The sequence below is a fragment of the Felis catus genome, chromosome B2 (assembly GCF_018350175.1).
Source record: "Felis catus isolate Fca126 chromosome B2, F.catus_Fca126_mat1.0, whole genome shotgun sequence".
NCBI lineage: Eukaryota > Metazoa > Chordata > Mammalia > Carnivora > Felidae > Felis > Felis catus.
This window is the reverse complement of record NC_058372.1, coordinates 128,876,103-128,903,835: the sequence shown is the minus strand read 5'-3', so window position 1 is coordinate 128,903,835 and position 27,733 is coordinate 128,876,103. Positions and strand designations below refer to the sequence as shown.

Genomic DNA, 27,733 nt, shown 5'->3' with positions numbered 1-27,733 from the left:
TATATTTTATTTATGATTGTCATGTTAAAAATATTACCAAATACTTATTTGTAAGAAGTTACTCTAATGGCAGAATTGGACCCTTTTAAGTATTTATTTTTGAGAGGAAGAGAGCTCAAGTGGGACGAGAAGGCAGAAAGAGAGAGAGAGAGAGAGAGAGAGAGAGAGAGAGAGAGAGAGACTCTCAAGCAGACTCTGCACTGTCAGCACAGAGCCTGATGCAGGGCTTGATCTCACAAACTGTGAGATCATGACCTGAGCTGAAGCCAAGAATCGGATGCTTGAGCCACCCAAGCAACCCCGGACCCTTTAAAAAAACCAAGACTCAAATAGAAACTATCTTCATACCGTTCCCATCACTGTGCCTTCCCCGGTTTTCTCTGTAACAGGCTTGGTAACCCTTTGGTACTAGAATTACATACACTGAGTTTGAAGAAAAGACAAAAAATAAACACTTAATAGGAATTTTGGTTTTTTACTCACCATTGAGCTCAGGACAAAGCCTTTCATGTAACAGACAAATACTATGTGTAAATTCTACGTTGCATAGGAAAGCAGGATTTGGAGGAGATGTGGAGAAGGAGGAGAGGCTGGGCCCAGAGAGGCTGGTGGGGTTTGGAAAGTAGGTGGGAGGGTGAGGGGCAGGATATGCAGTGTTAGAATAGAAGATGACAATCATGTGAAGACACAGGGAAGGGATGCTTGGGCCGAGTTATCATGAGTAAGATCTACTTTCCTCTGAGAAGGGGGTAATTTTTCCTTTCTTTTTGATGTGTGATTTCATACCTGTTCCCGGAGTATGTGTGTTTTGGGGTGGGGCATTGCCGGCGACAAACGTCTTGACACTATGGTCACTGAGGTAAGGAGACAAATTACATCACTAGGCCAGATTTGAGCTAGGGGGACGGAGTGTGTCAATAATAGAAGCTAATATTCTCTTAGAACTTGCCAGGTTCTATTCATCTGTTCCCTTATTAATCCTTGTAACAACCCTCTGAGTCAGTACTGTTATCATCTCTGCTTTACATCAAGGAAACTGAGGCACAGGGATATTATGTAACTTGCCCAGGGTCACAGAGTACTAAGTGATGATGTCAGTTGGAATGGATTAGGTTATGCCATGGTAATACCCCTCAGGGTTTTAGTGCCTTAGACCAAAGTTTTAATTCTTTTATGCTTCACTTGTCTGTCTCCAGTCAGGCCAGGGGTCTAGGTTATACTGTACCATCTGGAATGTGGTTGAACACCCTCAGTCACTGTGGTGGGAGAGGAGAAGATAGTGAATAATGCTCTATGTCTTCAGTCAGGGCTTTGCCAACTTGATGCGCATATGAATGACCCAAGGAACTCGTTAAATGCACATTATTATTCAGGAGGTCTGGGCTGGCATTTCTAGCAAGCCCCCAGGTGATTCCTACACTGCGGGACCTGGGACCACTCTTGAGTAAGGAGTCTGACTGGCTTTTGCCCAGAAGTGACACGTCATTTCTGCTGACGTAAGGCACATAGCTATGCCTAATGTCAAGGTGGCAGGAGATGTAATCTACCAGCTACCTCAGGAGGAGGCGAATTGAAATATTTGTGAATAATCTCAGCGAAGAGCAGAAAATGTGAAGCCAGGACTCGATTTCAGACAGGCTGTCCCCAGAGTGTGTGCTCCTAGTCATCATACCGTATGTCCTAGATGTTGGTCCCCTCTCTACCGAGAAAGGACAGCATGATGGCACCTGCCATACTTGGTGGCCACCAGTCAGAGTAGCCCTTGAGACTGATCAGTTGCAGTTGACTCGTGTGACACCGATGCTGGGTGTCCCAGGCAGCTTAGTGTCAAAGGCAGCAGTTGTCAACATGATGTTGCAACTCTGAAAATGTTTTAATTCGTTTTTTTCTTAATAATTTGCTGACGTCTATGAATTATTTCTTTTTGTTCAAAGCATACCTTAGTGCAGAATCAAGCCTTTCCCTCTTAACTCTCTCATCAAATATTCTGCCATGCTTTCTTGTTTTGGACAAGGGGTGTGGTTAAAGCCAGCATTCAGGGAATTGTGCATGATCCTGGGAACGCCCATGGGTGTGTGTCTGCACATGCACACCATTCATCATGTATGTTTGCCGGAAAGCACTGGAGTGGCCGCCCTGGAAGTGTCCTAGGCTTGTGGTCAGCATAACAAACACACTCCCAGATGGTGGTGGCTCAGAAGCAGCTTCTTTGCGACTACGTCCTGTCCGCCTAACTGGGAACTTCTGATGGATCATAAACAATTGAGAACTGGAGGAGTGAGTGGTAGATTCCAGGCTTACGCTAGCGTCTCTAAAAGGAGCACAGTGGACTGGGTTATGCACTTCCTCTGACCTTCCAGCGCCCACTCTTGTTCCTACCACAGCCCCCTTTGCTTTCGGTTCCTAGGCTGAAGTATAGACAAACAATTCAGAAATATCGGTTTAGGGGTGCCTGGGTGTCTCAGTTGGTTAAGCATTGGACTCTTGGTTTCATCTCAGGTCATGATCTCACGGTTCATGAGATCAAGCCCCGTGTCAGGCTCTGTGCTGACAGCATAAAGCCTACTTGAGATTCTCCCTGTCTCTCTGCCCCTTTCCTGCTCATGCGCACGTGCACTCTAAACAAACAAATAAATAAGATCGGTTTAAGCAAGACCTCTCTCCACTTTATGGAAAACCCGATCTGCAGATGATACTTGGAATGATATAAGATTGTTGTTCTTCCATTAAAAAAAAAAAAAAATCTTCCCCCAAAAGAGAAACTGAAATAAAGGTACATTTCAGTTTTACATAATAATTACAGTGAAGATTTCAGAATTAACCCACTATGCTAGTTGCTTCAATCAGCAATTTAGTTAAACATGAGGGAGAAAATGGACCTTGACAGTTTTTCTTTTGGTAAAATCAGGCCTGCCATGTTGAAAAATGCTTGCACCCCTGTCCACCTGTTCTGTTGTTCATCTTGGGGAGAGCTGGATAAACCCATTTGTTCCTCCAGAGACACTTTTGTCATGTAATGGACGTAGTTCAATTAAAATACGCAGACGAATGCCAAGTTAATAATTAAGGGAAAATAGTAAAACAGAGTATTGCTATTTTTATTAACTACTTGGACCAGAACCCACAGTATGTTTTTTTTAGATTAATGGAACAATTGGAATTCTACTGCTTGTTGTAATCCTAATCCCAGAAAGTATTGCCGATGATCTTTCTCGGCTTTGCATACCCTTTGGAAAAAGCCTTATCACTCCACCAGTAAGCCTGACTCCACATGAAAGTGCTTTCAGCTTTTATTTTTTTGTTTTATTTTTTTTAGCTTTTAATCTAGCCTGTACTGGCATTGATAGAAAGTCATTTCTCTCAATGACATTTCTATATTGGAGGGCTAAATAAGTTAAGGATGTCAGCTGGGTTTTTATATGGTCAATGTCACCATCCTGATTCAAATGCTAAACAATTTCAGGAAAGATTAAATTTCTTCTTGACCTGAGAGAAATCCCATCTTCTTAGTGAGAAGCTATGCTGGCAGGAAGCCAAGGGGAACGCAGCTCGCCGCTTTGAAGGATCTTCTCCTTAGGTAAGCCCACTACACTGCGCTGTGTTCTTTTATCCTAAGCACATCTTATCTACTTCATAAGCCTCAAGCATTATTTTACTCTTCCCTTCAAAGTCCTGCATTCTCCATGAAATCTTTTCCAACTCCTCCAGCCCACAACGATCGTTTTCTTCAAACTCCTACTTAGTGTCACATAGTTTAATCTCAATTGGTCTCTAATTATAGTAATTAGATCATAAGCTCCTCCAGAGCGAGGATTTAGCCCAATGCTAGGCCCAGAGGCGGTTTCGTGATGGCTTTGCGGTTCTGGATGGTTTCCAGTCAGCAGGACAAACGGGCGAATTAGCGCTACCAAGAGAACGCTGTCTGGGCTTCCTGAACCGTACAGACCTCAGTCTATAGGCACTTTTGCCAGGGCCAGGGCTGTCACTGCCAGATAGCCCGGCAGCCAAGGGAAGCATGACTTTGAGCCCCTGTGTTTTCCTCCAGCTCATCTCTTCTCATTTGGAAACTTACGTTTTGGACGTGGGCTTTGCGATTTCCCATTTTCAGGTTTGAGAAATCAAGAAGCAGTAGAGGGGCAGAGGTAGAAATTTTGTATGTGCTTTGCTAGGACCTAACTTTCTTGTGGAGGCATAACAAATAAAAGAGAGGACACGTTGCATATTTCAGAGCAACTGAAATGCTGTGTGGAGATTGATTTATAGAACTTTCTTGCTAGATTAGTCCAGAAACTGGATTAATATTTTAATCATATTCCCTTGAGAGGAAAAAGCAGCTGGTGAAATTGTTGGAAGTGACATGCCAATCTGCAGAGAAACCGAGTGTGGTTTGGAGACCACCATGGAAATAGTAACTTCAGTCATTAAGTGGGGAATGAAAGGAAGAAAGAAACCAGATAAGTTTTCCAGGATCAAGAAGTTATTTTTATTATAAACTAACCTTAGGGAGACCATAAGATTTATTATTATTTTAACATTTACATTCAAATACTGATGGCTTTATCGTTTCACTGCTGATTACTCTTGGCAACAGCAGGGCTCAATGGGTGCGTAGAACATCCTTCATCTTTTTATTTTGCCGTTTGTGTATACAGGCTCCATTGTGCGGGCAAAGGGCAAAACACGGCACTGAGCACACGGTGGCACAATTCATGTCTTGATACAGGATTTCTCTTTCCCTGTGAACCTGACTTCCCAAGACCTGAATTCTAGGACGTGCTACGAATTCACTGGCATCCTGAAATCAAAAGGAAGAGGTCTTTTTCTTCTTTTGCTCCCTTGCAGACCTGGATGACACCAAATCTTTACAATGGTCTCTAGCTGGCACGAGCAACAAGCATCTGGCGTATAACGTGTTGGGCTCTGGGAAATGCAATCTACTGCTTGGGAACTGCCCTCAGATGGAAACTGATGTTTAGATTATTACTGGGAATTTGTTTGTGCTTCTGAATTCTGTGGGATTAAGGCTGGTGCTGTGATATTCTCATGTGTTCTGTTGACCCTTAGGTATTTCTTAAAAAGAGGGAAATGAGAGTCTCAGGGCTGAAATAATCAAACTTTGGAGGTGCTAAGTAAGGCTCTACTCCGATTATACTGGCAGACGGCCCAGGGTGCAGCTGCTGATGAAGAATCCCAGATTCCACCCGAAGGCCCAAATACCACCTCTTCTGTCTGGAACTGAGTCAGTAAAAGGAAATAGGGTAGGGCAGCATTTTGGACTGAAATTTCTCTGTGGGAGCAACAGATTGAATTGATAATGGGAGAAAGTTTGTATTGTTAACTTTTATAAGGTGGCCCAGTAAATTTCATGAATTTTATAGGACTGGCATATTATTCGGCCCATATTTTCATCTGGTGCTCATTCTTCATCCTGCTTGGTTGGATAGCATAGCTGAGCAGGGTCCAAGATGAGAAAGAGAGGTGAGGCTGACTGACTGTGGCATTGGGGCTAATGTAAGTAATGTCCTGACCTGTTTCAGCCCCTTCTGGAGGCCACAATAGAGAGGCATTCATAAAAGCCCAGAGGGGATGAAGTAGCCATCTCTTTGACACCAGGAAAATATGGGGAAAGAGAAGGTAAGAGAAAGTATGGAGAAAGTAGCTCCATGAAGGAGAGGGTTCTCTCCCATTCTCCCTTCCTGATGAAGACAGCATCACTGTGGCTCTGATGATTAAGTTTACCAGATTAGTAAGAGAAATAGAAAAAAAGGGAGGAATTTTGGTGTCTAAGGGAGGGCGAGTCACTTCTCTATTCATGCTATTCGTTAGTTAAGTGAAGAGCGTTGATGTGTGTCTGTGCTAATGGACAAAACTACACTGTGAAGTTAGAAGGCGCTTTGGAGTCTCATAAGAAGCTGGGGAAGATGGCTTGGAAGCAGCTGAGAAACACCGCTCTTGGCATTTGTCCGAACCCCGTGTCCTCTCTCTCATAAGTGACTTTTCCTCACATTGGAATGGAACATCTGAGATTCAGTTTTTGTTTTACACTGAGGTTGGATATGTGTTGTTCAATACCAAAGGGCTGTTTTGAATCAAGGCCTGGAAGCTCACCTCCCTTAGATAGTGTTCTGTATGGTCTAGCCTAGTTAGAAATGAAGCTGACAGAACACCTGCTCGTTTGTTAGACTAACCAGTAATGGCTAATATTCATTGAGTCTTTATTGCATGCCGGGCACAGCTGTAAAGCCTTTGCACCTGTTACGTGATCCTCGCAGCAAACTTCGGACGTTACTGTTCTTTTTCCCACGTAAGGAGTGAATTAATAGAGGTTCATAAGGTTTAATGTGCTCAAGATCACAGAGCTAGTCAGGGGCAGAAGCAGAGTTTAAACTCTGATTTAAATTCCAAGTAGGAAAAGAACCAGAAGGATGGTGATTGTTGTTCCCGGCTCATCCCTTCACTGGAACAAAATACTAAAACTTGGGTTTATTCATGAGGCCAGCCTTTGGCATTTTTCGGTAGGTAGTGAATTTGCGTGTCTTTTTCTACCCTGTGTGTATGTGTTTGTTTTGTATTTAAAAAAAATTTTTTTAACAAAGTGAATCTTCTCGAAGGAAAAGAACTGTTTTTCTTGTGAGAATAGATCCTAGGGTACTTATAAGATTAAAAAAATATAATTGGACCATTAGCTTTGTTCTTTGCAAAAACTGGAAGTAAAATTGCATGATTTTGTAAAAAAATTTCAATGAGACACGTCCTGTGAAGGATCCACAGATGAACTGCCAATACCTTTGCATATTCTGTATTGTTTCTTCAAAATAATAGCACACGTTTTCACTACTGTTGTTATTATTGTCACCAGATATTGTGCTAAGTGATTTACATGTGTTTTCTCAAATTAATACGTATGTGATAGGTTTTGCCATCATATATCACGTACCTACTATCACAGCAATGCTCCATCACAAAAACCCACGAAAGCTCAGTGGCATACAAAAATAACTGTTTGTTTATACATCTAGAGCGATTGGCTAAACAGATCTGCCAATCTTGGTGCACTGGCTCGTGACCCATAGCATTTGGCTGACTGAAGACTGATCCTGCCTGGCCCTGGCTCAGATGAATGGGGCAATGCAGCTCCTCCATTTGTCTCTTATCCTCCAGTGGGCTGGGCTGGGCATGTTCTGGTGGTGATTACAGAGCTGCAAGCTCTGAACAAGCCTGATTGCATAAATCCATTTCAACCTTCTGTCTGCAGTGCGTCTGTTAATATCTCATTGGTCAAAGCAAGTCATGTAGCTGAATGTAAGGATGTGGAATTCTGCACCCCATCCCTTGGAGGGGGGGAAGCACTGGAAAACATCATGGCAAAAGGCATGGGTATAGGCAGTGCACATATTTAAAAAAAAATTTAATGTTTATTTATTTTTGAGAGAGAGAGAGAGACAGAGTATGAGCGAGGAAGGGGCAGAGAGAGAGGGGCACATAGAATCTGAAGCAGGGTCCAGGCTCTGAGCTGTCAGCACAGAGCCCAATGTGGGGCTCAAACCCTCAAACCACGAGATCATGACCTGAGCTGAAGTCAGATGCTCAACTGACTGAACCACCCAGGCACCCCCACATACTCTTTTTTAACAGAAGAACCTGAGACATGGGAAGTAAGTGGCTTACCTAGGGTCACATAGCTGTTAAATGACAGAGCTTGAATTTGAACCTGGGTTTATCTTTTCTCATAGCTGGAGCTTTTAATAATGGTCTAAGATTTAGAAACCAGTTCTGCCTCCACTTCCTTTACAGATATGAACAATTTTTTCACTCCCTTTTAATGCATCTTCACCAATGAAGACAATATGCAGCTGTTGCTATTATAGAAATGAGGCTGTGAGGAGTAATTAACATGAGCAAATTCTCTGAACAAGTGCTAGGTATTATGATCAAAGAAATACATAGACTTTTAAATCAGTGCTTGACCTCATTCTACATTTTGTAGTCTTTCAGATCTCTCTCATCTGCCAGTTTGGGAATGTACGGAGTGTAGAATCTCTTAATGCTCTTACTCCTCTCCCTCGCAAACCATCCTAGCAGTGCCCCAGTCGGCCTACATTCGCAGTAACTGTACATGAAGATGACACCCTGTACAGATTGCTTTTTCAAAAATCATAGTTGACAGTAGCATCTTTAAGTTGTCCAGAAAGTTGTACATCTTAGTAATTGGCAAATGTGGACTCTCAACTGGTAGAAAATCCAGTCTTTGTATCAACTGCCCTTTCTTTTTTAAACATTTTTTTTAAAGGTTTATTTATTTTTGAGAGAGAGAGACAGAGCATGAGGAGGGGAGGGTCAGAGACAGAGGAAGACACAGAATCTGAAGCAGGCTCCAGGCTCCGAGCTGTCAGCACAGAGCCCGACGCGGGGCTCGGGGCTCGAACTCACAGACTGTGAGATCATGACCTGAGCCGAAGTCGGATGCTCAACTGACTGAGCCACCCAGGCATCCCATCAACTACTCTTTCAATAGACCTGTCCTAGCCTAGTTTTGCTTTGTAACCTGCTGCTACTATTGTTATTCCTTTCATTAAGTCAATTTCATGGCAAGCGTTTTGAAGAAAGTTGAAAACTTTAATATACTTCTGTTGACCCTAGAAGCAAAACAGCAGGTGGGCATATTCAGACATGCTGCTTGCCAGAAATGCATTCCTAAATAAGAAATTCCATGGTGTACCCTTTGACTCTTGACCCCCTAGTCCTGTCCTAGAGCATTGACAATATAACAGAGACAACTTTCTGCTTTCAAAAAATTGAAAGCAAATCTTCTATGGAGCTCTGAGGACTGCTGACAGTCCATCAAGATCTTTATGAATGCCCCATGGGTCAGAAAGGTGTTGGGGGTCTCTTTAGAAATTCAGAATTTGGAAGGCAGACCATAAATAAGAAAGGGGAAAAATTGGAGAGAGGCGATACTGTGTAGATGAAGGGACATTGGCTCTGAAATAAGGGAACAACCAAGGCTGATCAGTTTCAGTCAAGATACAAATGATTGACAAAGACTGAGAAATTCAGTTCAGATTCTTTGTGAACATAAAAAGTTTAGGAACTTCAGTATGTGCTGTATTCTCATCCTGTCACCTATCCCATATATGGAACTTACCTATTCTCCCACAAGACCATAAACCCAGTGAGGGCAGGAACTGTGTGTGTCTTAACTGGTGTTATTATCACAGGATAGCCTGATGCAATGCACTGGTGTCCACTACAGAAATGTTTGCTAGTCATACTTTTGTTGTTTTCCTCTAGCAAAAACTCAGAAACTACCTTTATCTTGTACAACAAAGGAATAACCTATGAGTTGGATGTAATGTGGGAATTAAATAAAATATCGTACCAGCATTTAATTGTGTCCTGAAGGAAATGTTTCTCATTGTGGGGGAGAGGGAAGGAATATCACTGTAAAACAAGGGACTTGTCTTCTCATTGTAGCCCTGGTTTTGATCTTGGTCACATGACCAAACAGCAGCTTTCCCACGGATCTAATCGGAATAACAAATGATGTGTTGTATTTGAAAATGCTTCAGAAGTACAAATTAATAATAGGTAGTATCATTGTATAAGACACAAGTTAAACTGCAAAGTGGAAGAGCCGGGGAAGTTGCCCTGTCTTTTGTCTTTTTCATCTTGCACACAACTCCTGTCCCTAACTTAGTGCTTGGTTAATAGTTGGTACTCAGAATGTGCTTATGGAGTGAATGCATGATCTTCAACTGCAACATGGAGTCATGCAGATGATCTCAGGGGGCTATTCCTGTTTCTTTGTTTATAGATGAGGATTTTCGTATATTATTGCCATGCAGTTGAGTTGTTAAATATTTATGTAAGATACATAGAGTCATAAGACAGTGTTTCTGTCCTTGGTTCACAAGACTTACTTAGCCCCTTTCTCCTCAAATTAAACAGTAATAAAAGGCAACAGGAGAGTTTATTTGGATGTAAGGGAGAAATATTTACTCTGGCCAGCTTAAGGGGGAAAAATGTGCAGCTCACAGAAACGAAGGAAATGTGAAGAGCCAAGTCCATCCAAATCTTGTACCTCCCAGGATCCAGGGGGTGCACTAGGACACAGGCTTACCAGGACTCTAGAGCCTGGCTGGTTTAGTTCCATCCATTTTCTCCTTCAGTCACTCCATTCCAGATTTACATTCCTGGGAGACAGAGTCCAAGGGGCATGATGAAGCATATATACTCACACCTTGGCCAAGAAAGAACAGCTAGGCAAGACTGCATGTGGTGCAGACTGTGTAGCTCCCTGAAGCACAATTCAGGTCCCCCTCTGGGATGCAATGGGTTCTATTGACAGTATTACAAGAATTCAGAGAAGAGAGATTCTGGTGAGACTTCACAGATGCAAAGGGGCTCAAGCTGGACCTTTAAAGATGGGTAGGAGTAGGCGTGCTTGGGTGGCTCAGTCGGTTAAGCATCTGACTCTTGGTTTCAGCTCAGGACATGATCTCGTGGTTCGTGAGCTTGAGCCCCGCATCGGACTCTGTGCTGACAGCACGGAGCCTGCTTCGGGTTCTCTCTCTCTCTCTCTCTCTCTCTCTCTCTCTCCCTTCCTCTCTGTCTACCCCTCCCTTGCTCGCTCTGTCTCTCTCAAAATTAAACTTGAAAAAAATTTTAAAGATGGGTAGGAGTGAGATAAATGAAGAAGAGGAAAGACTTTGGGTGGGGCCACAAGAGGAGTAAAGGTTTCGAGTTAAGATTGAGGCCAATGTGTTCACCAAAGGCAGAAGTGACGGAGACAGAGAAGACAGATGTTAATAACCTAGCTATTTCTGTGGAGATGTGAGGATAGATAGCAGGTTTAAACAATAAGCCAGTGATTCAGGCAGGGAAACAGTAAGTGTAGAGCTAATTGTACAGAAAATATTCAGGGAAAGCATAAGGGAGGCCTATGTTATTTTGAAAGAAGACCAGAAAAGTAAATGGTACATTTACTTATCAGGGTATGAGATTGAGAATCCAAGTGAAGGGGAGAATCTTGAAGGAGGGAGTATTTGTACAAAGGCTGAAGGACAGGATGGGGACTGGATGGGGGTGGAGACACCAGCATAAGGGTTTCGATGACACTTGTTCTAAATATACTAGATCTTAGCAACATAAGGTAGTGAAGGGAGCACTGTTAGATGAGACTCAGAGATGAAGACGCTTTAGAACAACCAGTGTGGCCCCGGGCACAGTGCTTAGGAATTAACAAGGGGTCAGTGAACGATTACAACAACTTGGTTAAAGTTAGCATGAATTTGAGCAAAAGTTTCCAGATGACTGGATGGAAACTCCTTTTGGTTAACATTCAAAAGCTAGGGTTTCTGAAACTTTGGAGCAGATTTTAAAGATAAGAGAATTTATTCAGGAATTTAACTTTTGTTCCTAGACTTAAAGGATTATTGGAAATACTTGGAAGACAGCAGATTGGCATACCTCATGATGATTTGCACCCCTTATTTACTTATGGAGCAGTTGCCACAGAAGCCTCTTGATCTTATATCCTTTTCATAAAATAAATGTATTACTAGAAACACCAGACGTTTCAGTGTTTGACTTAGCACTGAAATAGCCCTGAATAGAGTACGTTTAGCCATTTTCAACCTTCTTCTGTGCTTCTCCAGTATTTATGCTGGAGTTACCTCAAAAATGGATTCAAGGAGAAAGCATGAATCTACAAGCAATCCTTAACCTCAAATATTTGATTTATGTCATCACATTTAAGTAGTTCAGAATCTGCTTAGAAAAGACAAGCTGGGGAGTTTGGCTTCTCTTTACCCCTTTGAAAGAGTCAACCTTTAAGGCTTATTAGTGAGCCAGATTCTCCCCACCCGTAAGCCATTCAGCAGTGGCCCTTTCTCAGTTTGCTTAAGGCAGTGTACAAATAACTGCTTTATGTCATAGACCTGCTTCTACAAAATTAAAAGTAAACCAAATGCTATTTGCTCCAAAAAAAAAAAAAAGGCCCTGTGAATCATGTCTTCATAAAAATAGTCACTTATTATGTATCCGTTTTATAAGTTTAACATTTCGTGTATTGGATTTACTTACAGTGAGGTACATCAAAACCTTATAGACACTGTCTATGGGGTATCTGAGTCGTCTTAAAGGGGACCTTTAGTGTGCAGCGTTTAGTTGCTCACAAGGAATAATCTAGTTGTTGGTGGGGCTGATCATAACCTCAGTAACAACTACTGAGAATTCTATAAGGTAAGTTCTCTACAAATATTGTTTATTGAATATAATCATAATAGAGATAGGAATGTAAATAATCAAAAGCAATCATATACAGTAGGTATTATTATGGCAGCCTACTTTACATATGAATAAACTGAGATTTAGGAAGATTAGGACATCACACAACTAATAAGTAACAAGGTCAGAACTGAGCTCACATGTGGATGGTTCCAAAGCCCATGCTTTTACCGCACATTATCATTTCCTGATTTATTAAGTGCTCCCATATGTGACATTATGCTGGGCTCTCTTCACCAGCAGCCTGCACCCTTCCTTGTTGGTTCCTTTAAGTTTTCCTTCCTTCCTTCCTTCCTTCCTTCCTTCCTTCCTTCCTTCCTTCCTTCCTTCCTTCTTTCCTTCCTTCCTTCCTTCCTTCCTTCCTTCCTTCCTTCCTCCCTTCCCTCCCTCCCTCCTCCCTCCCTTTTTCTTTCTTTCTTTCTTTCTTTCTTTCTTTCTTTCTTTCTTTCTTTCTTTCTTTCTTTCTTTTTCTTCTTTCTAGGAAGAAAGAGAGAATGTGAGTGGGGGTGAGAAGCAGGAAAAAAAGAGAGAGAGAGAGAGAGAGAGAGATTCCGTGCTCTGTGAGGAGCCCAATGCAAGGTTCAATCCCATGACCCTGGGATCATGACCTCAGCCGGAATCAAGTGTTGGTTGCTCAACCTACTGAGCTACCCAGGTACCTCTGTCTTTAATATATATTTTAAAATGTTTTATTTAGTTTTGAGAGACAGAGAGGCAGAATGTGAGTGGGGGAGGGGAAGAGAGCGAGGGAGACACAGAATCCAAAGCAGGCTCCAGGCTCCGAGCTATCAGCACAGAGCCTGACGTGGGACTTGAACTCAAGAACCGCAAGATCATGACCTGAGCTGAAGTCGGACTCTTAACCGACTGAGCCACCCAGACACCCCTTTAATATTTTTAAATTAAAAACGTTTAAACTTTTTATTTTAAATTAATTTTAAGCTTAAAAGTGTTGCACAAACAGTACAAAAAATTTCCTGTATATCCAGACTCCTCAAATGTGAAAACTTACATAACCACAGCACAATGACCCAAATCAGGACATTAACATTGATACAATTCTATTACATAATCCATAGACCTTATGTGAATTTCACCAGTTTCTCCATAAATGTCCAGGATCTAACCCAGGCTGACATGCTGTATTCAGTTGTCCTGTCTCCTCGGTCTCCTTCGCGGCCAGCCCTGTACTCATACGACCCTGAGAGGAACATCTCTTCCCATTTGGCATCCTGGCCACTTTGCTTGATTCATCCCTTCAATCTAGAACAATTCCTTAGTCTTTTTTCATCTTTCATAACCTCAACACTTTAAAATAAAGTACTAGTCAGTTATTTTTGCAGAATGTCCCTCATTTGGGCTTGTCTGATGTTTCTTCATAAGTAAATTGGGGTTGTGCATTTCTGGTAAAAATACGATGGAAGTTATATTGTGTTCTTCTCCGTGGGTCAGACCAAGAGGCACATGATTTGTCACATGATTGGTGGTATTAACTGTGATCATTTGGTTAAGGTGGTATCTGCTAGATTTCCCTACTATGAAGTAAGTATTTTCCTCTTTAATTAGTAAGTATTTTCTAGGGGACTACTTTGCAACTGTAAATATCCTGTTTCTAATAATACTTTCGCCGTGAATTTTTATCACTCATTGATAATTCCTGCCGAGAACTGTCATTACTATAGTATTTTAAAATGGTGGCATTCTTTTTCCATCATTACTTATACATGTATTAGTTAGACTTTCATTGTAAAGAATAGCTTTCTCTTCTTCCCTGTTTACTCAATTATTTATTTATATAGGCATGGACTCATGGATATTTACTGTATTCTGTGGGGTGTATTCACATCATTGGTTATTTTGTTTGTTCATATTGTCCCCTATTTGGCCAAAAGAGCCCCTTCAAGTTTGGCTGCGATCCTTTTGACATGTTTCCCGTCATTTGTTTTAAAACACTTACTTTCTGGCACCCCAAGATGTTCTAGGCTCATCTTGTACGTTCTCTGCTCAGCCATGGCATGACCAAGCCTTGGTTCCTTTTGTTGGAGAATGGTATTCAGAGACCCAGATCTGGGCACCAGGTGCACTCATTGCTTGGAATTTGTTACTATGAAGTCAGGTTTATTGTTTGTGTTCTTTGCCAGTTATTAATATATTGTCCCTTACCTAAATTCACCTTTTGTTACCTACACTGCAATGGCGGAGCTGGAAATTAAGCATTTCTCCTTCACAGAGAGCATGATGTTATGATTTCCCAGGTAAGGGCACTGGAGGGACATTATAGGTGAAAGGCGCTTCTCCTCCCGGCTCTACTGTGCTGCTGTTTTGTTATCTCCTCACTCCTACCACATGGCTGCCAGCAGCATGTGGAAAAATCCAGTGCTGCTCTGCCCCAGCTACTTGTCCAGACCACATAGTCACTGGGTGAGCTCACAGCCTTGGCCCCAGCCCAGTGACCACCTCACTGTGGCGCTCCCAACGTGGACATCACCCTGGGCCTCATGCTGTTCTTCTGGTGAGTAGGCTTCCAGTAGCCCAACACCTTCTGTGTGCCTGTCTGTTGTCCTGGCCACATCTACCCCAGGGGAGTGCTTTTGGCTTGTCGGCCCTGGCTGCAATTCCTTCCTGCCAGCTTCGGCCTGCCTGCACCCCAGAAGGGTATTTCCTGCTTGCTTGGTGACTGTGGAGCTGCTCTGGCCCAGGCAACCCACTAATTTTTAGCATTCACTGAATGTCTCCATCTACCACACCCTCTCCAGTGAGATCTGAATCTCACTCACCCTTGGGGAGAGGCCCCTTCCAAGTTTGTTCATTCCTCAGGCTGTCTCCACCTTAGAGCATTCTTCAGAGTTCTCTTTACACCTTTACAGTTGGAGTTTATATTAAATTTCCCTGTTCAAATCACTGCATGATTTCTACTTCCTGACTTGACCCTGACTGATACACACTCCATATTGGATTCTCTTTCCCATCCTTGCTGATTTTATTTATCTACATATCCTGAGTAAGTGAATCACTACTCTGGTCGCCAAAAGTCCAAACTATATAAAAAGACTTACTAAGAAAAGCCACTCCCCTGTCCTTACCATCCATTCTATCCTGTTCTCATTCCCCCATCCTTTCCAACTCATTCCACCTACTCCTTGTTTCTATCTCACTAGTTCTTCTTTGCACTATTGAGAAGACACCTGCATAATTTCTTATTTCCTTGTCCACAAAGGGAAGCATCCTACTGATACTCTTATATTTTGCTTTTTTTTCACTTAACAATATATCCTAGTAAGCATACCACACCAGTTCATAGGAACCTTTTCATTCTTTTTATAGCTGCATAATACTCCATGGCCTGAGTGTACTATCGTTTATACAACTGTTATCCAGAGGATGGGTATGTAAGCTCTTGCTGCAGAATGCTGCAGTGAATAATCTGTGCATATGTATTTTTGTATTTTTGGGGATGTATCTTCAGGGTAGATTCCTAGAAGTGGGATTGCTCAGTTGAAAAGTAAGTCCATGGATTGCTTTGTTAGTCATTGCCAAGTTCCCCTTTCAAAGGGCTGTGCCAATTTGTATTCCCACCAGCCATGCGTGACGGTGCCTGTTTTCCCCAGCCTTGCCAACAGGATGTGTTGTCATACTTTAAAATTGTTGCTTATCTGATAGGTGAGAAATGGTGTAGTTCTAACTTGTGTTTCTTTAATTATGAGCTATTTGAATATCTTTTCACATGTTTAAATGCCATCTATATGTGTTTAAGTGAATTTTCTGTTCCTGTCTTTTTCCCATTCTTCTGTTGATTTTGGTTATTTCCCTCCTTTTTGAGAATTCTTTAAATATTGAGGGTATAGCACTGTGTCTATGGTATAAGTTACACACATTTTTCTCAGTGTGTCGGTTGTCTTTTGACTTTGTATATATGGTGCTTTTGCCATGCAAATGTTTTTATATTTTTATGTAGCCACATGTATTGATCTATTCTTTCATTTTGTCTGGATTGTAAGTTGTGGTTAGAAAGACTTTCCTTGTACCAAGATCAAAGAGGAATTCACCCATGTTTTTTCCTCATATTTATATCATTTATTTATTCATTTATTAATGTTTTAGTTATTTATTTTGAAAGAGATTGAGAGTGTGAGCAGGGGAGGGACAGAGAGAGAGAGGGAGAGAGAGAGAGAGCCCAGACAGGCTCTGTGCTGTTGGTGCAGAGCCCAATGTGGGGCTCCAGCTCATGAACCATGAGATCATGACCTGAGCTGAAATCAAGAGTCAGATGCTTAACCGACTGAGTCATCCAGGCGCCCTCTAGTATTTATATAATTTAAATGTTTACATTTGGATTCCTGATCCTTTTCAAGTTTTTTCTTATGTATGATGTGAGATACAGATTTTTATCTCTTTTCAGTAAGTACCCAGGTTTCTCTCTCTTTGCTCCAGCAATTTGAGATGCCTCCTTCATCACACACTAAGCTTCCCTATGTACTTAGGTCTCTTTGGGGACTTTTTATTCTACCCCACTGGTCTGTTTGCCTAATCCTGTGCCAGTTCCAGACTGTTTTAGATAGACAGGCTGTAGAGCAGCATTTAGTCTGGTAGAGGTAGTTTCCCCCAGTCATGCTTCTTTTTTTTTTTTTTTAATGTTTTACTGTTTTTGAGAGAGTGCAAGAAGGACTCTCGCTCTCTCGCTCTCTCTCTCCTCTCTCTCTCTCCCTCTCTCTCTAGGGGCAGAGAGAGAGAGACAGAGGATCTGAAGTGGGCTCTGCACTGACAGGTTGACAGGCTGACAGCAGCAAGCCCAAGGTGGGGCTCGAACTCATGAACCCTGAGATCATGACCTGAGCTGAAGTCAGATGCTCATCTGACTGAGCCACCCACATGCCCCTACAGTTGTGCTTTTTAATTGATTTCTCAGCTCTTCTTGTATGTTTATTTTTCCATACTGACATTCATAACGACTAGTCCTTGACAGTTAATATGATTCGATTACGTGACCCTAACACATTGAGGAAGCAATTTAGAGGCTCAGAGGTACATCTGCATTAACAGTTAATAATTCAGCCAATGGGAGCCTTCGGCAGTGACCTGGGCCCTGGAAGAAGATTGAGTACTAAGTATTAGACCCTAGATAGGATGAGGAATGTCATAGATGTGGGAGACAAACCCTAGATAAGACTCTATTCTGGAAGTCACAGTTGCCTAGAGCATCACATATGAACTTCAGAAGCAGTGGTCAGGCCCAGAAGAGGTCAGGGAATCATGACTTTTTACAGTGGTGGCAAAGAGCTAGCAGGTTTGATATGGGAGGCTATAAGTTCTGAGTCTGCAGATGAATTGAACTTACATTATCCATTTGGTAGGAAAATTCTCAACTCTCTTATTCAAACAGTCAAAAATGTGGCTTTAAAGAGTTTTGTTTAAGTGTATTTATGCCTGACATATTTCAGAAGTAAACTTTGTTTTATTTTGTTCCGGGGAAATCTAAGTCCCTTCTTTCAGAGTTCGATAATTTGAAACTAAAAGTTTTAAATGAATTTTAAACAGCCACTTTCCCTCCCCTACCCACACATTTACGAAAATAAACAGGGCCACCCTACCAGCCGCTCTCTGATTTGCATAACAGCAAGAGCTGATGCAAATCCTCACACTTGGGGCTATTTCAGAGTTTGTGGAGATGGCAAAGGGTTCCTTTCCTTAAATAGTCTTGAGTGTGGTACCTTGGATTAATATCTGCAGAGCATCGACTTTGTCCAAAGCAAAAACTGTTTAAATACCTTGTTTCTTCTACTTATCCTAGCTTCCTATGGGCTGAGTAGTTATTTTTATTTTTTACAAGCTAGCAAATAAAAAGAAGAGATCATTTATTCTGCCTTTGTACAAACTATTCCAAGCAACTAAGTAGTTGGTAAGGAAAGGTTTCTTTTTCTTTCTTCAAAACAATTTTTTTTTGAATGGGGCATTTTTACCATCATTTTTCACTGTGTCATTAGTTGAGCCAGGATTCTCTCTTGTGGTTGTGTCCTCTCCCTAAGAAAAGAAAAGAAAAACAAAAACAAAAACACGTGAAGGCAACCTGGCCATACGCATACCTGACAACATCCCTCACAACCTTGTAACATGAAACCACCTAATCAAACTGCATGTTGGTGTGTTACCATATGGGAGACAAAGAAGTAAAAAATACGTAAGAAACTAAGCCACATGGCATTCGGGGCTCAGTTCTTCAGGTATGAACCCAACTGAGTGATGCCGGCATGAATAAAGTTGCTTCTGAAAAGAAAAGCCTTGGTGTCATGACTCTGAGCAAAAATCCTGCTATGTTCTCACCTTTGTTTGATCCAGAACCCATGCTGAATTATGGTGCCTTTTGATTTTCTCAAAGCCTAGGACAGTGTTCAGTGCATAGTAGGTACTTAAAAACCTTGTGGCTGATCGTGGACTTTCAGAGATTCAAAGCATAATCCCCAAATCATAACTTTCAAAGTTTCAGGCACTAGCAAGGATACTTTGGTAGATGAAGGGGTTTTTTTTTTTTGGTTTTATCCCTTTATCCCAATCACTGAGCTTAGCAGACTGTCTTGTCTGACCCTGAGTAAGATTTCTCTGACTTCTTTGATTCTGTTTCTTCTCTTTTCTGTGCCTTTGGCTGACCCCAAATTTAGAAAACCTCATAACATAATTTGGCCCTCTAGATTTTCTCAAAAGTAAGTCTGTCCCTAAGGACCAAGCTGACTCTACAGCTAAAATTCCAGCAAAGTCTGACCTCAAAAACACTGAGTCTGTTTTTTCCTAATTGAGAATGTCATTCACATTTCTTCTGAGGATTCTTCCCAGCACAGGAGTATACTTCAAGGGGCAGCCAAATATAAATGACCAGTGAATATATGTAAACATGCCTGACTTCACAAATCATCAGAGAAGTGCTAATTAAAATTGAGAAGCCATTTTTCCCCCATCCAACAGATGACCACAATTCAGAAGATTGAAAACATCCAAAGGCAGCATGGATGTGGGAGGATCTACATTTTGATGAGAGTGAATATTGATGAACATCTTTGGATGTCCAAGTAAGAACGTTGGTCAAAATTTGACATGCGCTTATTAGTTCACTTTTGGTAATGATTTTCTAACGATTTTTTGAAATCTTTTCTTTCTTTCTGTATTGGTTGGGGTTCTCCAGAGAAACAGATCAATAAGAGATTGTACCTATATCTAGATATCTAGATCTATATGAGATTTATTACAGGAACCAACGGATTCATGGTGGCCAAGAAGTCCCACTCTCTGCCATCTGTAGGGTTGGGAGCCAGCAAAGCCAGTGGGTGATTCAGTCTGAGAGCGAAAGCCCCAAGAATCAGGGGGCCAGAGACGTAAGTCCTGGTCAGTCTGAAGGCCCGAGAACCAGGAGACCTGATGTCCGAGGGCAGGAGAAGATAGATGACCCACCTCAAGCAAAACCAGCACATTTTTCCTTCCTCCTCCTTTTTGTTCTATACAGGCCCCCAGCAGACTGGGTGATGCCCACCCACACTGGTAAGGGTGGATCTTCCTGTCTACCTATTCAAATGCTAATCTTTCCCGGAAACACTCTCACGGACACACCCAGAAATAATGTTTTACCAGCCATCTGGGCATCTCTTAGCCCAGTCACATTGGCACATAAAATTAACCATCACACTTGCTTCCTTTTTTGTTTTTGTTTTTATTAATTTTTTAAAAATGTCTATTTATTATTGAGAGACAGAGAGAGACAGAGCATGAGCAGGGGAGGGGTAGAGAGAGTGGGAGAGACGGAATCTGAAGTAGGCTCCAGGCTCTGAGCTGTCAGCACAGAACCCGACGCGGGGCTCGAACCCACAAACCGCGAGATCATGACCCGAGCTGAAGTCGGATGCTTAACCGACTGAGCCACCCAGGCACCCCTTTTAAAAAAAAATTTTTTTTAACGTCTATTTATTATTGAGAGACAGAGAGAGACAGAACATGAGCATGGGAGGGGCAAAGAGAGAGCTTCCTTTTTTGTTTTTATCTTTAGAAATCTTGCTAGTTGGAATTTGTTTCCTTAGGAGAGCATTCTTGTGATGTATGCTCTTCACCTGCTTTCCCTGTGTTCTTTTTATGCTTACTGGCCTAGAGAGAGAGAAGCATCTACAAACTGGTTATTTTTTATTTCAGGGACTTGGCTGAGAGCCACCCTCCTTCTTGGAGCCTGAAAATAAATAAGATATATTTCCAAGGAAAGGAATTAGCAGTTAGAGGGAGACTCCCTCCACCCCTCCCCCTCCGCCCCCCCAGGGCTGGAATGTCATTCTAGGAGATGGAATCAGGTTCTTCTCAGACATTCTCCCCTTTATCCGTGGTCTGTCGGACTCCTGGATCTTCAGTCTCTAACTGGACACAGGGCTGTCACTAGCCCACCCGGGGCCCTGTGTGAATTCCAAGAAGGCATCACTTTGGATGAGAGTAACCCCCTTGGCCAGTACTTGGTGAGCAGATGTTGTCTTTGTGTGATTTTGGAAAAGAATTGATCTCTGTTTGTGGAATAGAGTGAAAACTTGATTCCAGCTCCCTCCAGTCACCCCCTGGGCCAGGCATCCTTTCGCAGGGCACTGCCCACACAAGCTTGCCCGAAGCCCTGCCGAGGATGCCGGATTTGTCTTTCGGGTCTGTCACTTGGCAAATTGGCGTTTTGCCTGAGCCCTAGGGTATGGCCCTCAGCCTCCTTTGCCACCTCAGTCTGGGCTTTAGAGCTGTTTGGCAGGGGGTTCTGTAGTTTTGTTTGAAGCCTGGTCATTTCTCTGTTTCAGTGAGTTTTAAGAGAGGAGGTAAAATGAAATCCCTACTTCCTCCACCATGTTTAACTGGAAGTTTAATTTCGGAAGCATAACATCATGACTTACTTGAAATTGTCTTTCGTTGTACACTTCCTTGCGGTGATCACTCGCTCACTCACTCACTCACGCATGATTGGCTTCCGCTAGTCATCATAATCTCCACCGAGAGAGCAGGTTCTGAGATTGCTGCAGTGACACAATACTGTTCAAAAACACCTTTCCCTTGACTTTTGTGCCTCACAGTGTTTCCCAGTCGCCTTCAGTTCCTGTACTGGTTTTTTGTTTTTTGCTTTTTTTTTTTTTTGCAATTTTCTCAAGAACACAGCTGCTGGAAAAGCATACTAAAGGGGTCAACACTTAGGTCATGGAATAATTCACGCATTTCCAGTAAACAGCACCAAACCATGCATTACTTGTGCAGAATTCCAGTTGACTGGGATGAGCATTTTAGCTAAACTCTCAGCTGGTGGCAGGATTGGTGGAAGGGTTTCAGTTAGGCTGTGGCTGCTTGTGTGTCCATCTCGGCGAGAGGCAAGGGGAAAGAAGACACTAGTCCCTAATGAAAGGCCAATTCTGTTGAAGGCTTTTTTTTTTTTCCTGCTTGTTTTACATTTTTCTTTTACTAGATTGTTCACTCTGATGGGAAAAAGACCAGTTTACATTTGGCTAGATAAGTAAAGAGTTGAATGCGGAAATCCAAATTAGTTGGTGCCATATTTTTTCTATTTTATTCTGATATCTTACAGATTGCCATCTTGGGCAACTGGTTTTGTTTGGAGACAGCCATAGTGAAGAGGGCTCTTCAACACCTTTCTTCCCTGGAGGCTGTCTTCCACCTTAGAACAATTGCTGATGCGTTCTTGTTGCAGGCCAGACTCCTCTTGGGCACAGAAGCTTTTCTACACACTTAGATTTTGTGACCCAGACACCAGGGTTTGAACAACAGCCCTGCTTGTAAATAGCTTCAAACAAACAAACAAACAAACAAACAAACAAACAAACAAAGGACCTCAGTCTCCCCAGGGTTACATTGAGCCACTTTTTGCTGTTTTGTAACTTTGGTGGAGAGCAACGATTTCCTCAGGAGAAAGTGTTTTCTTTTAAAGAGCCTTTATTTTAAAAATAATATTCTTTTGGTGTCCAAGTTACATTTTATGAGGAGAAACCATAAAAAACATATTCATTTGCGAGGAGGAGTGGGTAAAGGGAGCCTGAGAGCGATGCATGCTTTAACAAAACAGCTGTGACAATGCTTTAGCCCAACCAGCATGGTCCCAGACATTGGGAAAAGAAAAAAAAAAAATCTCAGTGCCAAACAAAGCACTCTTCAGGGTGAAGGGGTTGAGAATGGTGTGTATGGAAGGCATGTGGTTTAAATGGAAACCGTGCAAGGATCAGCCTGCCCATCAGGGTTTTGCTGAATGCCACAGATAGAGCCAGAGCTGTGATGAGCATTGCCTCGAACATGCTCACGGTCCAGGTCGTTTGTAAATTGCACCGAAGTGTAATTGAAGCTGTTTTCTCAAGTTATCGACATTCCTTACTGTAAAAATAGAGGAGTCAGCACACAATCTCCTTGGCCGGCTGGGGCTGGATATTCAGGGGAGGCTAAGGAGAAGAGAATCAAGCGTCAGGAGCACCCCAGCCACACGAAACCTCCGGGGATTTTACACAGCTGAGGAGCTTTGTGTGTTCACACCCTTTAAACAATATGGTCTTAACAGTTCTTGCCACGTTAAATAAGAGCCTTGCCAGTCTTGCTAAGATGGGTCACACTTTGCTGTTTCCTCAAAGCATGATGAACAAAACAAAACCTTTCTTGATGTTTCAATCAGGGATAACTTTAAAAGCATTAATGGCTGCACTGAGCCTTTGGCACAATTTGTACCAGGGCCCCCGGAGGTTTGGGAGAGAGCCCAGAGATCATCCTTCTGAATAGTGTGTCTGCTTTCTTGGTGGTGTTTCAGGCTTTGCTCTCCGGGGCACCTTAGAACTACCAGGGTCTGGCCTGTGGCTCCTGGCCCATCGAAGCTTCTTTTCTCTTTATCTGCTTGCTGTTCCCAGTCTTCTGGGAGCTTGAAAAACCTTCAAACAAGCTTGTTAAAGTTATTAAATTGGAGTCCAATTCACCAACAATGGCCCATGGGGACTCACCCACATCTTTACTGTAGGCCACAAGGGGCGCTATTTTTGCCTTAGAGATGCCCTTTTGCTGACTTCCTGATCTTGAGCTGTTTCGTGTAGATGAGGGTTTTGTGTAATTTAACTTAAGATAGATTAAGAATCATCATAATTTGAAGGAATGAGATGAATATGGCAAAGGCAATATTGTATTTGGAGTTTGTGTTCTACTCTGACCACTAAGGGGGCATCCCTATCCTGCTTTAATGCCAAGTGGCTGAGCATTAGGACAGCTATCGCCAAGTCTGGACACTTGGGGGACTGTATAACACAGCCAGTTTGGGTAGCTTTGGGGGAATTTGGCAGAAGAAAATGTGACTTCCTATTCTGGTTCTGTTGCTACCTCGGAAAATTAACTATTCACCCTGGATGTATTTCCTTAACTGTAAATTGAAAGATTTAAAACAGAAAGTAAGATTCTTCTAGCTTAACATTTTTAGTTTTGTGTGTGTGTGTGTGTGTGTGTGTGTGTGTGTGTGTATTTCTCTTTAAAGTCCTTTAAGATGCAGGACTCATGGCAGATAGCCAAATAGCAAATACCAGATCGAATGCTATCCTGAGATCAGGTATCAGGATAAGGTGACAGAGCAAACTACCTGGCCCTCTCTCCTCAACCCTGACTTGATGGAACAAGGCAGACAAGATTAGAGATGGGACCAACTTTTCTGCATAGTAACCTTTTAACCAGCATCTGTTAATCAATAGAGCATGAGGTGGTGTCTCTCCTGGGGCCCAGGACCCATCAAAATTGAATAATACGAACAGCTATGACACAGTCCTGGCCAGTTGGGCTCTGGTTGGCGTTTGCTGTGCTGTCTGAATTTTCTAATCCTCTCGATCCAAAAAGGTTAAATCTCATTTTGTATGTTCCATGATGATCTATGTTTAATATTTTTTCTGCCCCTTTAGATCTTGCCATCTGCATGCTGCTGTGTGAAGGATTATCTCCTTCCTAAGATCTTGAGCAACTTTTGCTCCTAACCAAACTGCAAACTTCGTGAGTTTTAAAAGGCAGGAGGAGGACAGGGAGGCACGCTTTACTTTCAACATGTTGTCAGAGATGAGCAAGGTACAGTCTGGAGACAAAAATCCTGGTCCTGAAATGATGACTGCTAACCCGTGATTCTGTCACAGTGATGAGAGCAGGCAGATTGGTTCTTCCCGAGGGTCCTGGGGGCCTCCTGACAATGGGGGCTGGTCTGGAGTGAGACCTAAGGTTTCCTTGCCTCCCTTTCAGGCTGTGTTCGCGGCATGCTCACCAGACAAGGATTAGAAGAGCCACTGACAACACTGTATGCAATACATGGAATTCATTGTATTTTAAAGTTGGATATCATTCAGGACCACACGCATGTTTAGGAAACGGAGTATACATATGTTATTTGAATACTCATGGTTCAATGTATATAGTTGTGAAAGTTCCTCTCTGTAAGGACAAGAGTCTCCTACAAGGTCCAAAAAAATCCCGTGTGGATCTGCCCATCTTAGAGATCGCAGGTACACATGTGATCCCCAGTCAGGCATCCATTCACGCGTGTCCCAGGTACACGGACAGCTTCTGGGATTGCCTGCTAGGACCTAATTTGTACACTATGTTTACATGTTTAGTTATAAGCCTATTCTACCTAAATCCCACCCCCCTTGCTTTCCTATTACATATAACAGTAAAGTCACATTCCTTGCTATGAATTATTGTGATCTGGCCCCTGCCACATCTCCTATCTCCTCTCCTCTCCTTCTCCTTCCCTATCACTCTCCTCCGCTGGCCGCCCTGGCCTTCCTTCTGTTCCTGGCACACACCAACCTCCTTTCCTCATGGCCTTTGCGCTTTCTGTTCCCTCTGCCTGGAATGCACATCTCACTCTTCAAGGTTGGCTGCTTCTTTTCACTTATGTCTCTGCACAAATGTCATAACTGTGGAGAGGCCTTTCCTAACTGCCCTATCAAATACTACCCCGTACCCATCACTTCATCACACGAATGATTGATTTTTCTTGAGACATGTATCACTCTGAGGACTGACCTCTGTTGATTGGCTTGATAGCTGCCCATCTGCCAGAGTGTGAGCAGAGTGTGAGTGGAGAGTGTGAGCTCCATGGTGGCAGGAACAATGCTGGTGTTGTTCCAGGCCCTAGGCCAGCTCCTGGAAGAGGCACGGAGGAGTGGCTGGACACACAGTGTGGACTCAGTGACCATACATGTGCTAGCTGCGAAGTGAGCTTTATGCCTTGAGGGTCAGAACAACAGACTAAACTACGACAAACAAGAAAAATTCTTCTGAACAGTTGTCCCTACCGTGTCGTAAATCTGTGTTTCCTGGTAGATTCATGTCACTTTGCTTTTGGAGAGAGAAAAAAGTAATTCTGTTATCCTGTAGACTTTCCCGCATCCATGGCTTCCATCCTGTCCCTTTGGAGCTCCCTTTCTGCTTGCCAGGCTCCCCGGCTCCTCTCATGCCGGATCCAGAGTGCCCCCCAGAAGGTGCTGGATCCAGAGCGCCCCCCCCCTTCTCAGCAGCCTGGCCCTCCGCCTCCCTTCCCACTTCCGGATGGCATCTGTTGTGTCAAATGGCATTGGCTTACACCCTTCCCTAGAAGAGTTACTTTATTCAGCCAGGTGTGCAGCGGTGGGGAGGGGACAGGCAAGAGAACTTTGCAATCGGATTTTCAGGTATTTGAAAGGAAAGCTTTGTGCTCTTTTTTTTTTTTTTCCAGAAGTTTTCTTACTCTGATGGAAGAGGCCATCTGGGTCTTCTATTAACTGGGTCTGCTGTCATCTGGAGAAAGGTAGCTTGTTGCCTGAGAGAAACAACAAAGTCATGTTTGTCTACTGCCTAAAATTTAAAACACCCCATGAGTGCATTCGTTAGTGGTCTCATCCTTTCCAGTAATAAAAACGTGCAATTCCATGGTCCTTGACAGTGGAATATCATGCAGGGCTCTGAGTCCTGTGAATCACAGGGTTGAAGGACTTTGGAGGTCTTCTCTGCCAGCCTCCCACCCAGGAGAGACCCTGAGTGAAGCCACTCAGCTGGTGTGACACAATCAGAGGATCTCAGGGTTAGTCATCTCGTCCTGTCCCCTGTCTCTGGGCAGCAACACAGCTAACCCACTGTAGTCAAGTAGAGAACTTTTACAAGATACACACACTCTCTCCGGTGTTTCCCAAGGCAGAACCCGTGGTGTGGTGGCTGTGGTATGAAGTGACAACACAGGAAGTCGGTTGTGGGGCCAGACCAACGGGGGATGCTCAGTTCTCTCTCCCAGGCTCAGAGACCAACCCACATTCCTGCTGTTTCCATGGAACTGAAATGTTTGTGTGGGTTTAGTAATCTTCAGGAGAAGCTGGTCATGAGGTGACGTCCTCCTTCTCTAGTGCCAGGATGAATCTGGTGACTTTATACAGCAGGCTTTTCCCCCACATCCTCAACCGAATTTCTGAACCTTAGGTTTTCTAACTCAACCAGACTCAAACTGAGGTGTTGTATCTAATTAAATGATAAAACCAGGGTACATAATTCACTGTGTTCACACTTGTGGGATTTTGAACTACAAGAGGGAGAGAAAGAGAAAGAACAGAGGCTAGTGAACCCCTATAAATCATTTTTATTTCTCAGCACCCCTATTTCTGCAACCCACGCGTCTCTCATTCTACCACTTTCTCCTCACTGAGACCTCACAGCTCAAGGAGAGAACAGACAAGGAAAAGAATCGATGGGCATGATCAAAGGAAAACATTTACTGGGAGAGGGAGATAGTTGGGTTCACACCTCCTGTCTTTGTCCCCATGGGGCTTCACTGCTTCAGTCTGCTGGGACTGAAGCACACACCCAGGTTGAGCAAGCCCCTCACCTGGGATTGAAGGGTCTATGCACTCACGTGTGTGTGTGTGTGTGTGTGTGTGTGTGTGTGTGTGTGTGTGTGCACGTGCGCGCACGCGCATGTGCTCAGAGTGGAGGCCCATGGGATGGGGAGAATAAGAAAAAGACTTAAAATTCTACCTGTAAAGAGGATGCTTTAATTTAAGAGAGTCCCCACCAAGAAACTCTAGTACAAAACTAGAGACAAATGCATGCTTTTTTCAAACGGTGTTGCCAAGAAACATGTTGAATACTTGTGCTTTTCATTCAAACTTAGAGTTAAGTCACATTTAACGTGCTCATCAAGACGGCTAAATAAAGATTGCAGCCAGACTAGAATTATCTAGAGCTCTGCAAGAAATCTGCCATGTGCTGTCTGTCACTGGTTCTGCTGATGTCACCGTGTCCTGAGTGTTCTTCTGAACTTGTTATAGCCCCTGTTTACACTGCCTCTCCATCCCTCCACCCTCAATCAGTCGTTTTATTTGATTTCTCGTGTGTCTCTTTCAAACAAAAAAGAGGGAGGTATCACTAGTGCCCTCTGATGGAGTGTCACAGAACCATGGCTGTGACATCTAAA

At 43.0% G+C, this 27,733-nt stretch overlaps 1 protein-coding gene across 9 annotated transcripts in view; it reads left to right on the top strand.

Moving 5' to 3' along the window:
* Positions 1–27,521, top strand: part of ADAT2 (adenosine deaminase tRNA specific 2) — a 64,741-nt gene extending 37,220 nt beyond the window's left edge. For 2 of the 9 annotated variants that reach the window (XM_045058141.1, XM_045058145.1), the window contains exons 6-7: positions 3,511–3,577; positions 4,653–7,246. In XM_045058141.1, coding sequence (XP_044914076.1) covers positions 3,511–3,577; positions 4,653–4,770 — 185 coding nt within the window. In that variant the 3' untranslated portion in view covers positions 4,771–7,246. Of the gene's footprint in view, positions 1–3,463; positions 7,247–11,422; positions 11,982–19,242; positions 19,347–24,203 lie in introns of those variants that run through there. The other 7 variants (XR_006598353.1, XR_006598352.1, XM_045058142.1 and 4 more) reach the window with 7 other exon arrangements.
* The last annotated feature ends 212 nt before the right edge of the window (positions 27,522–27,733 follow it).